The 13,625-nt window shown below is 43.8% G+C and overlaps 1 protein-coding gene across 17 annotated transcripts in view; it reads left to right on the forward strand.

The window, feature by feature from the left end:
- DOCK3 (dedicator of cytokinesis 3) overlaps positions 1-13,625 on the forward strand; it is a 244,387-nt gene that overhangs the window by 145,839 nt on the left and 84,923 nt on the right. For all 17 annotated transcript variants that reach the window (XR_014454283.1, XR_014454285.1, XR_014454279.1 and 14 more), the window contains 3 exons: positions 3,120-3,208; positions 8,153-8,278; positions 11,117-11,241. Coding sequence is in view for 8 of the 17 variants with exons in the window: in XM_083155809.1 (XP_083011935.1) it covers positions 3,120-3,208; positions 8,153-8,278; positions 11,117-11,241 (340 nt within the window). In the remaining 9 variants the exon portion in view is untranslated. The remainder of the gene's footprint in view (positions 1-3,119; positions 3,209-8,152; positions 8,279-11,116; positions 11,242-13,625) is intronic.

Here is a 13,625-nt window from a genome sequence, read left to right on the forward strand (position 1 = left end):
ATGTTATATAGGTGTATATGTGAGTACACAGGTACATTATATAGGTGTATATAGATATGTTATATAGGTGTATATGTGAGTACACAGGCACATTATATAGGTGTATATAGATATGTTATATAGGTGTATATGTGAGTACACAGGTACATTATATAGGTGTATATAGATATGTTCTATAGGTGTATATGTGAGTACATAGGCACATTATATATGTGAATATAGATATGTTATATAGGTGTATATGTGAGTACACAGGCACATTATACAGGTGTATATAGATATGTTATATAGGTGTATATAGATATGTTATATAGGTGTATATGTGAGTACATAGGTGCATTATATAGGTGTATATAGATATGTTATATAGGAGTATTTAGATATGTTATATAGGTGTATATGTGAGTACACAGGCACATTATATAGGTGTATATAGATATGTTCTATAGGTGTATATAGATATGTTCTATAGGTGTATATGTGAGTACACAGGAACATTATACAGGTGTATATAGATATGTTATATAGGTGTATATGTGAGTACACAGGCACATTATACAGGTGTATATAGATATGTTATATAGGTGTATATAGATATGTTATATAGGTGTATATGTGAGTACATAGGTGCATTATATAGGTGTATATAGATATGTTATATAGGAGTATTTAGATATGTTATATAGGTGTATATGTGAGTACACAGGCACATTATATAGGTGTATATAGATATGTTCTATAGGTGTATATAGATATGTTCTATAGGTGTATATGTGAGTACACAGGAACATTATACAGGTGTATATAGATATGTTATATAGGTGTATATGTGAGTACACAGGCACATTATACAGGTGTATATAGATATGTTCTATAGGTGTATATAGATATGTTCTATAGGTGTATATGTGAGTACATAGGCGCATTATATATGTGAATATAGATATGTTATATAGGTGTATATGTGAGTACACAGGCACATTATACAGGTGTATATAGATATGTTCTATAGGTGTATATAGATATGTTCTATAGGTGTATATGTGAGTACACAGGAACATTATACAGGTGTATATAGATATGTTATATAGGTGTATATGTGAGTACACAGGCACATTATACAGGTGTATATAGATATGTTCTATAGGTGTATATAAATATGTTCTATAGGTGTATATGTGAGTACATAGGCGCATTATATATGTGAATATAGATATGTTATATAGGTGTATATGTGAGTACACAGGCGCATTATACAGGTGTATATAGATATGTTCTATAGGTGTATATAGATATGTTCTATAGGTGTATATGTGAGTACACAGGAACATTATATAGGTGTATATAGATATGTTATATAGGTGTATATGTGAGTACACAGGCACATTATACAGGTGTATATAGATATGTTCTATAGGTGTATATAGATATGTTCTATAGGTGTATATGTGAGTACACAGGCGCATTATACAGGTGTATATAGATATGTTATATAGGTGTATATGTGAGTACACAGGCGCATTATACAGGTGTATATAGATATGTTATATAGGTGTATATGTGAGTATACAGGTGTATATAGATATGTTATATAGGTGTATATGTGAGTACACAGGCACATTATATAGGTGTATATAGATATGTTCTATAGGTGTATATGTGAGTACACAGGAACATTATATAGGTGTATATAGATATGTTATATAGGTGTATATGTGAGTACACAGGCACATTATACAGGTGTATATAGATATGTTCTATAGGTGTATATAGATATGTTCTATAGGTGTATATGTGAGTACACAGGCGCATTATACAGGTGTATATAGATATGTTATATAGGTGTATATGTGAGTACACAGGCGCATTATACAGGTGTATATAGATATGTTATATAGGTGTATATGTGAGTACACAGGCACATTATATAGGTATATATATATATGTTCTATAGGTGTATATGTGAGTACACAGGCACATTATATAGGCGTATATAGATATGTTATATAGGTGTACATAGATATGTTATATAGGTGTATATGTATGTACACAGGCACATTATATAGGCGTATATAGATATATTATATAGGTGTATATGTGAGTACACAGGCGCATTATATAGGTGTATATAGATATGTTATATAGGTGTGTATAGATATGTTATATAGGTGTATATGTGAGTACACAGGCGCATTATATAGGTGTATATAGATATGTTCTATAGGTGTATATGTAAGGATATACTCCCCCATTACACCTGTACAGGTGCTGTAATACTTATCTTCTAGTACAACGGTTCTCAAATTGTGGGTCCCGACCTTCTCAGCATGGGGTCGCGACTCCATGTTCCTGACCATCAGGCTGGTGACTTTTTTAATCTCAGTCAGTGATTCAAGGAGTCTGAAAAAAAATCTGTTGAATTGTCTGTTATTTTAGACTCCTCCCATCACTCTGTGCCTCCACAATGCTGCCATGTATGTGCTGTCTGCTGACTACACGTGTGATGTGATGGGTTATGGTATATTAGACTCCTCCCATCACTCTGTGCCCCCACAATGCTGCCATGTATGTGCTGTCTGCTAACTACACATGTGATGTGATGACCTTCTGCGGGAACTTGTTTGGGGTCCTGTAGTTTATTTTTATTGTCTGATGGGGTCCCTGAACAAAATAGTTTGAGGACCCCTGTCCTAGTAGAACAGGATTAGGGCAGTCTCTCACTGTGATTGGTTAGTATATTACACGTACTGTACTGTGCCCTAAGGACATGCAGATATGATAATGCGCAAGTGGGTGAGAACGCTGTCCTGCCATGGAAAGACTTGGTGTGCATCATATAGTTTTATATAGACGCTCTGGGGCAGATGTATTAAACCTGGTGAAGTGATAAAGTGGAAGATGAGAATGCAGCAGCCAACCAGTTCCTAACTGTCATCTTACAGACTGTGTTGGAAAAATGACCGTTTGGCTGCTGCCATATCAGCTCCTGCTTTATCACTTACCCAGGCTTCATACGTCTGTCCCCTGCTCCCTGCAGTCTGTTTCCTATAATGTGTCCGTTTTATCCCTGTGTTCTGCTGGTTACACTTCCTCACGCTGCATCTCTTTACCTGCTGCAGGTGTAATAATGAGAATGAGTGGTACCAGATTCATGAGAACATCATTCGCAAGACCAGCACCAAGTACTCCACACCCAGCTCCAACTACGGTAACAACCACACCCAATGCCAAGATAGGCCATACCGTCTCACACCCAGATAGGCCGTACCGGCTCACACCCAGATCGGCCGTAGCGGCTCACACCCAGATCGGCCGTACCGGCTCACACCCAGATCGGCCATACCGTCTCACACCCAGATAGGCCGTACCGGCTCACACCCAGATCGGCCGTACCGGCTCACACCCAGATAGGCCGTACCGGCTCACACCCAAATAGGACGTACCGTCTCACACCCAGATAGGCCGTACCATCTCACACCCAGATAGGCCATACCCAGGGATGCCAAGAGAAATCCTGGGCCCCGGTACAACAGCGTCACGGGGCCCCCTGGAGTGGCGAGCTACAAAAAAGAAGTGTGGCAATTAAAGGATATAGGGGTGTGTACCACACCATATACCCTTTATGCAACGCAAAGGTAGACTCCTTATACTTGCCCCTTACACATTATGCTACACAGAATGAGCCAAAATTCACATGGAATATCTTAAAATTCACATTATGCCACATGGAATGACACAAAATTCACATTATGCCACAGATTGAGGCAAAATTCACATTATGCCACACAGATTGTGGCAAAATTCAGGGACAGTGAGAGGAATGGTGGGGATGCAGGGACAGAGACGGTGGTGACGAAGGGCCAGACGGTGGGGACAGAGATGGTGGGGACGCAGGGACAGAGACAAATTAGGTCTAGAAGGTAATTTCTATGTAAGGGATGGCAACAGAAATCTTATACACCAATATCACTGCGATTGAAAAATGCTCAATCCCGGGATTGGCATCCCTAAAGGTGCCCATACACTAGTAAGATTTATCCAGATCTGGCTGGTTGGAACAAAAACATGGTTATGGATGATTGACAGTTTGTCAGGTTTCCAAGATTTCCAAGCAAATGGTCAACTGTCATTTGCTCTCATCCATAACCATGTTTTTGTTCCAACCAGACAGATCTGCAGATAAATCTGCGTGTGTATGGCCAAAGAAAATTGCCCCCTGTGCCCCCACACTGACTTACTTTTTCTGAGCAGCGGAGGGGGGAAGGCGTCAGTAGACAGGTGCGACGTGGGAGGCCCGGCGGCGAGCAGGTTCCGGCGTCGGGTATGATGTGGGAGGCCCAGCGGCAAGCAGGTTCCAGCGTCGGGTATGATGTGGGAGGCCCAGTGGCAAGCAGGTTCCGGCATTGGTGGTCAGCGCTGCGGCCTGCACAGTGTGACCTATGATCGAATCACGCAGCGCAGGCCGCACGCCGGGTCGGGAACAGCCGGGCAGTGTCTGAGCGAGTGCTCAGATGCTGCCCGGCATTAGACTGCGCATGCGTGAGTTGGTGTGTGGCCGCTGCTGCACAGACACAGCTAACCCCATGCCGGCTCTCCTAGTCCAGTGGTCTCCAACCTTAATTGAGCGAGAGCTACTCGCGACAAAAAAAAGACAAAAAAACGTCCCCGAGAGCTACTAAAATTTGAACAATTCCCCTGACACTATGCCGCACACCGTAATGCCCCTGCGCAATATGCTGCACACTGTAATGCCCGATACATTATGCCACACACCGCCATTTCTCTGAAACATGATGCAGCTCACCACAATGCCTATGATACTATGCTGCACACTGTAATGCCCCTGACACATTATGCCACACATTGCAATACCCCTCACACCTAATGCATACCTCCCAACTTTAGCAGCGGAGAAAGGAATATATGTGCTTGCCGCAGGCACGCGTCAACAAATTTTGGGCTTCTAATAAATTATAAATTAACTGCTTGTTGCCAAGGGGGTTAATGTCCGTTGCCAAGGTGGTTAATGTCCGTTGCCAAGGGGGGTTAATGTCATTTACCAAGGGGTTAATATGCATTGCCAGGGGTTATTGCTTGTTGTCAAGGGGAGTTAATGTCTGTTGCCAGGGGTTCTTGCTCGTTGACAAGGGGTTAATATGCATTGCCAGGGGTTATTGCTTGTTGCCAACGGGTTTATATTTGTTCCCAGGGGTTAATGCTCATTGCCAAGGGGGGTTAATGTCCGTTGCCAGGGTGTTCTTGCTCGTTGCCAAGGGGGGTTAATGTCCATTGCCAGGGGTTCTTGCTCATTGCCAAGGGGTTATTAAATGTTGCCCAGGGTTTAATATTTTTTGCCAGTGGTTCTTGCTCGTTGCCAAGGGGGGTTTATTTCCATTGCCAGGGGTTCTAGCTCGTTGCCAAGGGGTTAATATGTGCCCGGCCACCCGCCCGTCAGCTGCTGCTGCCCCTGCCTTCCCCTGCGCACAGAGACAGACGCTAGAAGTCATTTTTCACTTCCAGCGTCTCTGACAGGGAGCACAGCCCGGCAGCGTTACCAGGAAGTGCAGAGCTGTGCTTCCTGTCAGACGCTAGAGGTGAACTATGACTTCTAGCGTCTGTCTCTCTGTGTGCAGGGGAAGGACAGGCAGGGGCAGCCGCAGCTGACGGGCGGGTGGCCGGACACATGGGCGGGCGGGCAGACAGGTCCTAGTCCTCCCGTCGCACCCGCAGCCCCAATAAATATATATTTTTTTAGTGCGTGTCCGGACCCAGGCCCCACTGTCAGGCCCGGGCCCAGGTAAAATGTACCCGCCCCCCCTGCCTCTCGGCGGCCCTGGCCATACCGTCTCACACCCAGATAGGCCGTACGTCTCACACCCAGATAGGACGCTCCGGCTCACACCCACATAGGCCGTACCGGCTCACACCCAGATAGGCCGTACCGGCTCACACCGAGATAGGCCGTACCGGCTCACACCCAGATAGGACGTACCGGCTCACACCGAGATAGGCCGTACCGGCTCACACCCATATAGGCCGTACCGGCTCACACCCAGATAGGACGTACCGGCTCACACCGAGATAGGCCGTACCGGTTCACACCCAGATAGGACGTACCGTCTCACACGCAGATAGGATGTACCGTCTCACACGCAGATAGGATGTACCGTCTCACACGCAGATACAGATGGCGCCGGCCTTATTATTGCTGGCGGAGCGCCAGGACCGTGTCCCTGGCGATCCGCCAGCAATCTGGCGCTCTGGCTGAATGAGACGCTCGTGCGTTTCCCACGCACGAGCGTCTCAATAGCCGGGCGGCGAGGCGGCGCGGCGGGTGCAGTCCTGCCCGTATCCAGCTTCAGGGAGACGGGCAGGGCTGCGGGGGGGCTGCGGGGGGCTGCGGGGGGGCGGTGTGGACCGGCGGGGACCCGGGGAAGCCGGCGGGGACCCGGGGAAAAGCACCGTCGGAACGAGGTGTACGCGCGTCCCCTTCCGACATACAGATGGCGCGGGGCGGGGGATGGCGGGTGGCGAGTCCTCCGCCATCCCCAGCAAAGACAAGCCCGGCGCCATCTGTAGGATGTACCGTCTCACACGCAGATAGGATGTACCGGCTCACCCCCAGATAGGATGTACCGGCTCACCCCCAGATAGGAAGTACCGGCTCACACCCAGATAGGCCGTACCGGCTCACACCCAGATAGGCCATACCGGCTCACACCCAGATAGGCCGTACAGGCTCACACCCAGATAGGTCATACAGGCTCACACCCAGATAGGCCGTACCGGCTTACACCCAGATAGGCTGTACCGGCTCACACCCAGATAGGCCGTACCGGCTCACACCCAGATAGGCCGTACAGGCTCACACCCAGATAGGCCGTACCGGCTCACACCCAGATAGGACGTACCGGCATACACCCAGATAGGCCGTACCGGCTCACCCCCAGATAGGCCGTACCGGCTCACACCCAGATAGGCTGTACCGGCTCACACCCAGATAGGCCGTACCGGCTCACACCCAGATATGCCTTCCCAGCTCATGGGAGCGTGTATCGTTAACGATATTGAATGTACACACTAGAGTCCCCTTTTTGAGCTATATCTTTTACCATATCCTGTAGTGTGTATGGGGCTTACATGGCCCCTTATCCCACCACCATAGAGAGTTGTTGGTTAGAGTAGTATGCCTCCTGTATCGCTTATTGGTGGCTCCTCGTGTACTCACACTGTCCTCGCACACCATTCTCTGACACAAGGACGCCCCCTAGTGCAACACAGCTGAATTACAAACACCAACAGGGAATTGGTCCCATAACGTATCAGTTATCTGATACATAATGAATTCATGTCCAGGAATTTCAACTATGGAAATAACTTATTTTCTATTTTGCAATCAATAAAAGGACAACAGCACATGTCTAATCCTAGTACATGGTAGTATCCCAGTCCATAGAAAGCAGGTGATCACATGTGCACGAGGCATAAGCAGTTATCAGAGATCAGCCCCAAATGAGGTAGACTCTATATATATATATATATATATATATATATATATATATATATATATATATATAGATATAGATATAGATATATCTGTATATATATATATATATAGATATATCTATATATATATATATATATATAAATATATAGATATATCTATATATATATATAGATAGATAGATAGATAGATAGATAGATAGATAGATAGATAGATAGATATCCCCCTCCATGCTGGAGTTACCTACTCTGCTGTCCTGGTAGAGCAGTTCAATTCAGCACCAGAGACAGCTCCTTAGACCGGTCAGCAGTGAGGTACAATACAGATACACTGAGTGTACAGTGCCGGCACACAGCTGCTCTGGTACAGTAATCTGTCTGCCGACTGTTGTGTACTGCAGTGTCGCCACTCGTTACTAAGCACACCATTATTCCTGTATGTACTGCACCCTGCTGTGTCTGTGAGGATGGAACAGCCGTCTGTGAACTAACACAGAGACTCCTCGTGCTTCCCTTCCCCAGAGGAGACCAGCACCCCATTATCACCCACAGCTCTAGTAAATGTATTGTGCTTATTGCTGGTGTGAAATGTTCCAGGTATATTAACCAATTACCGATGTGTGTATGTCTGGTCCTCGTCCCTGTGTAGGGCTCATCGTGTCTCTGCAGCTCCTGAGGGGAGACATAGACCAGATCCGGAGGGAAAACCAGCTGCTGCTGAACCGGGGCGCAGCGGTCACCCGCAAACTGGGTTTCCCTGATGTCATCATGCCAGGTATATTTATATGTGTGTGTGTGTGGGTGTAGTGATATGAGAGACAGAATCTGATTGGTTGCTATTAGCAAAAGCACCTTTATTTATTTTTAGAAGTTTTAGTAGATTTAGTAGTTTTAGAAGGTTTGCATAGCTAGACTTTGGATGGATTCATCAGGGCCTGACTTTAAGGCCTGGATTTCATTGGTCAATCTAACAGTGCTACATGAGAAATATTTATATATTAATCGTAAGGCTGAATTTAAATTTTATCGTATTTGGTCCCGATGGTTTTCATCAAAATATTAATCTCTTAAGATATAATTTTATTAAATGTAGATTACCTTCAAATCCATGTTAATTTGATAACGCCATTTGTTCGAAAGAAAAGATATTTCTGCTAATGTAACTTATTTATTATTATTATTAATATTTATATTATATTTATTATTTATTATATAATATTATTGTATTGATATGTTTTTTTTTCTTTTCTAAATTTCAGTCGATAAATTTGTTTATGTGTGATATGTTAATCTATGTATCAGAAAATTTAATAAAAATCACTCAATGTAAAAAAAAAGAAGTTTAAGTAAAATGTACCCCTTAGACTCTCATATAATTTCACCAACACTTGCTCACCAGCAGTCACACAGACGCTCATACACTCTCTCACTAACACTTACACACAGGCTGTAATACGAATAGACTCTCACAACCACTTACTCTGACACACACACATATTCAAACACTCACTGTCACAGCAGCTGTTACTCTCATACATTCATACACTCACTGTCACACCAGCTGTTACTCTCACACATTCATACACTCACTGTTACTCCAGCCTTTACTCTCACACATTCATACACTCACTGTCACACCAGCTGTTACTCTCACACATTCATACACTCACTGTTACACCAGCTGTTACTCTCACACATTCATACACTCACTGTCACACCAGCTGTTACTCTCACACATTCATACACTCCCTGTCACACCAGCTGTTACTCTCACACATTCATACACTCACTGTTACTCCAGCCTTTACTCTCACACATTCATACACTCACTGTCACACCAGCTGTTACTCTCACACATTCATACACTCACTGTTACTCCAGCCTTTACTCTCACACATTCATACACTCACTGTTACTCCAGCCTTTACTCTCACACATTCATACACTCACTGTTACACCAGCTGTTACTCTCACACATTCATACACTCCCTGTCACACCAGCGGTTACTCTCACACATTCATACACTCACTGTTACTCCAGCCTTTACTCTCACACATTCATACACTCACTGTCACACCAGCTGTTACTCTCACACATTCATACACTCACTGTTACACCAGCTGTTACTCTCACACATTCATACACTCACTGTCACACCAGCTGTTACTCTTACACAATCGTTCACTCACTGTTACACCAGCTGTTACTCTCACACAATCGTACACTCACTGTCACACCAGCTGTTACTCTCACACAATCGTACACTCACTGTCACACCAGCTGTTACTTTCACACATTTATACACTCACTGAAATACCAGCCGTTACTCTCACACATTCATACACTCACTGTCCCATCAGCTGTTACTCTCACACATTCATACACTCACTGTCACACCAGCTGTTACTCTCACACATTCATACACTCACTGTTACACCAGCTGTTACTCTCACACATTCATACACTCACTGTCACACCAGCTGTTACTCTTACACAATCGTACACTCACTGTCACACCAGCTGTTCTCACACAATCGTACACTCACTGTCACACCAGCTGTTACTCTCACACAATCGTACACTCACTGTCACACCAGCTGTTACTTTCACACATTTATACACTCACTGAAATACCAGCCGTTACTCACACATTCATACACTCACTGTCACACCAGCTGTTACTCTCACACATTCATACACTCACTGTTACACCAACTGTTACTCTCACACATTCATACACTCACTGTCACACCAGCTGTTACTCTCACACATTCGTACACTCACTGTCACACCAGCCGTTACTCTCACACATTCATACACTCACTGTCACATCAGCTGTTACTCTCATGCATTCATACACTCACTGTCACATCAGCTGTTACTCTCACGCATTCATACACTCACTGTCACACCAGCTGTTACTCTTACACAATCGTACACTCACTGTCACACCAGCTGTTCTCACACAATCGTACACTCACTGTCACACCAGCTGTTACTCTCACACAATCGTACACTCACTGTCACACCAGCTGTTACTTTCACACATTTATACACTCACTGAAATACCAGCCGTTACTCTCACACATTCATACACTCACTGTCACACCAGCTGTTACTCTCACACATTCATACACTCACTGTTACACCAACTGTTACTCTCACACATTCATACACTCACTGTCACACCAGCTGTTACTCTAACACAATCGTACACTCACTGTCACACCATCTGTTACTCTCACACATTCGTACACTCACTGTCACACCAGCCGTTACTCTCACACATTCATACACTCACTGTCACATCAGCTGTTACTCTCATGCATTCATACACTCACTGTCACATCAGCTGTTACTCTCACGCATTCATACACTCACTGTCACACACCAGCCATTACACACATTTGTACACTCAATGTCACACACATTCATACACTCACTATCATACCAGCCATTACACACATTCGTACACTCGCTGTCACACCAGCCATTACACACATTTGTACACTTCCTGTCACACCAGCCATTACATGGGACGCTTTATGAGGTTCTGATGTTGCTCTGCAGATTATTGTTGTGTAAAACATTACCATACGATTGTCCTCACAGGGGATGTGCGCAATGATCTCTATGTGACGCTGGAGAAGGGCGACTTTGAGAGAGGAGGGAAGAGTGTGCAGAAGAACATCGAGGTCACAATGCATGTGTTATATGCTGACGGAGAGAACCTGAGGGTAAGCGGATCGTATGTATGCGTCACCATGCTGGAGGCAACATCCGATGCTTGTCGCAGCTATTAATCCGTGTACACCACTGCAGTCATGTGATTCCCTGCCTCCGTGGTACAGCGCCCGCCACGTTTGTGATCCTCTCTTTTCAGTGCTAAATTATCTACAGTCCCACTATAGCTGTATTCAGAAGCCGGTGTCTTGTATAATGCTGCAGGTATATAACTATATGCTGGAGAATGCTGCAGGTTATATAGCTATATGCTGGATAATGCTGCAGGTTATATAACTATATGCTGGATAATGCTGCAGGTTATATAGCTATATGCTGGATAATGCTGCAGGTTATATAGCTATATGCTGGACAATGCTGCAGGTTATATAGCTATATGCTGGATAATGCTGCAGGTTATATAGCTATATGCTGGATAATGCTGCAGGTTATATAACTATATGCTGGATAATGCTGCAGGTTATATAACTATATGCTGGACAATGCTGCAGGTTATATAGCTATATGCTGGACAATGCTGCAGGTTATATAGCTATATGCTGGATAATGCTGCAGGTTATATTGCTATATGCTGGATAATGCTGCAGGTTATATAGCTATATGCTGGATAATGCTGCAGGTTATATTGCTATATGCTGGATAATGCTGCAGGTTATATAGCTATATGCTGGATAATGCTGCAGGTTATATAGCTATATGCTGGATAATGCTGCAGGATATAACTATATGCTGGACAATGCTGCAGGTTATATAGCTATATGCTGGATAATGCTGCAGGTTATATAACTATATGCTGGATAATGCTGCAGGTTATATAACTATATGCTGGACAATGCTTCAGGTTATATAGCTATATGCTGGATAATGCTGCAGGTTATATAGCTATATGCTGGATAATGCTGCAGGTATATAGCTATATGCTGGATAATGCTGCAGATTATATAACTACATGCAGGATAATGCTGCAGGTTTTATAACTATATGCTGGATAATGCTGCAGGTTATATAACTATATGCTGGACAATGCTGCAGGTTATATAGCTATATGCTGGATAATGCTGCAGGTTATATAACTATATGCTGGATAATGCTGCAGGTTATATAGCTATATGCTGGACAATGCTGCAGGTTATATAGCTATATGCTGGATAATGCTGCAGGTTATATAACTATATGCTGGACAATGCTGCAGGTTATATAGCTATATGCTGGATAATGCTGCAGGTTATATAACTATATGCTGGATAATGCTGCCGGTTATATAACTATATGCTGGAAAATCTTTAGAAGATACAAGCGGAGATCATACTTCAAACCAGCGCTGATGTATTGTTATCTACCACACATCCCTTAGCAGGCGTCTCCTCTTCTCCCAAATGGAAATGCACAAATCAGGGGTGATTAAGACCCAGGATTCCCTTCAATCTGCAATGGACAAGACGTTCCTTCCCATAGATATCATCACCCATAGGAATTCAAGAGAGAGGAGAAATATTATAGTGTTACACTATATATTTCTAATCTCTCTTGAATTCCTATGGGAATTCCTTGTTTGCTTGCCGGCTTGGGGAAGCTGGTATTAGGGGGTCAGACCTCTGACCAGCAGCTACTCAAACTTTTTTGCGCAGGACTGTGTTTTAAGTTGGATCTACAATTTTATATGCTGGATAATGTTGCAGGATATATAACTATATGCTGGATAATGCTGCAGGATATATAACTATATGCTGGGTAATGCTGCAGGTTATATTACTGCAGCGATGCTTCGTCCAGCCACATGTGAATCAGGCCCTATGTTGTATACACGGAAGTGTGTACTCAATAACTCACCATCTCCTGACAGTGGGCTTTGGGAAAGTTCCCTGTGGTACAGAACACACCATGTGATCTATGTCATCTTCTGCAAACACTGCCTGAATATTGTAACATATACGAAACAACCCCCATTGTCTCTTATAATTAATGAATACCTTAATATAGTATAGTGATTACCACCAATCCAGCCATCAGAGCAGTCTGATTGGGAGAGGGTCATGCCAATAGAACGCAGGAGGTGGGGCTTATGAAGGACTGGAATTTCTAAATACAGTGATAATTATGTGTCATATCACAAAATAATGATTAATTACACAAGGCGAATACAAAGCGCAGAGTGATGTGAATAAGAGCAGAGGATGCGGTAATATTGGCGTTATGTAACACCGCGCAGTGACCAGCACTGGTGTAATGGCGTCACTAAGCACACACATAAATAACTGTGGTATGAATTACATACAGAAGTACTGGGTCAAGGTTGTGATGCTTTATGTAATAAAGGCTCTTTGGCTAATTACAGAGTACCAATTCTCTGCTATTAATATACCTGTATTCCCCCACA

Source organism: Crinia signifera, chromosome 8, assembly GCF_055691185.1.
Source record: "Crinia signifera chromosome 8, ASM5569118v1, whole genome shotgun sequence".
Classification (NCBI taxonomy): Eukaryota; Metazoa; Chordata; class Amphibia; order Anura; family Myobatrachidae; genus Crinia; species Crinia signifera.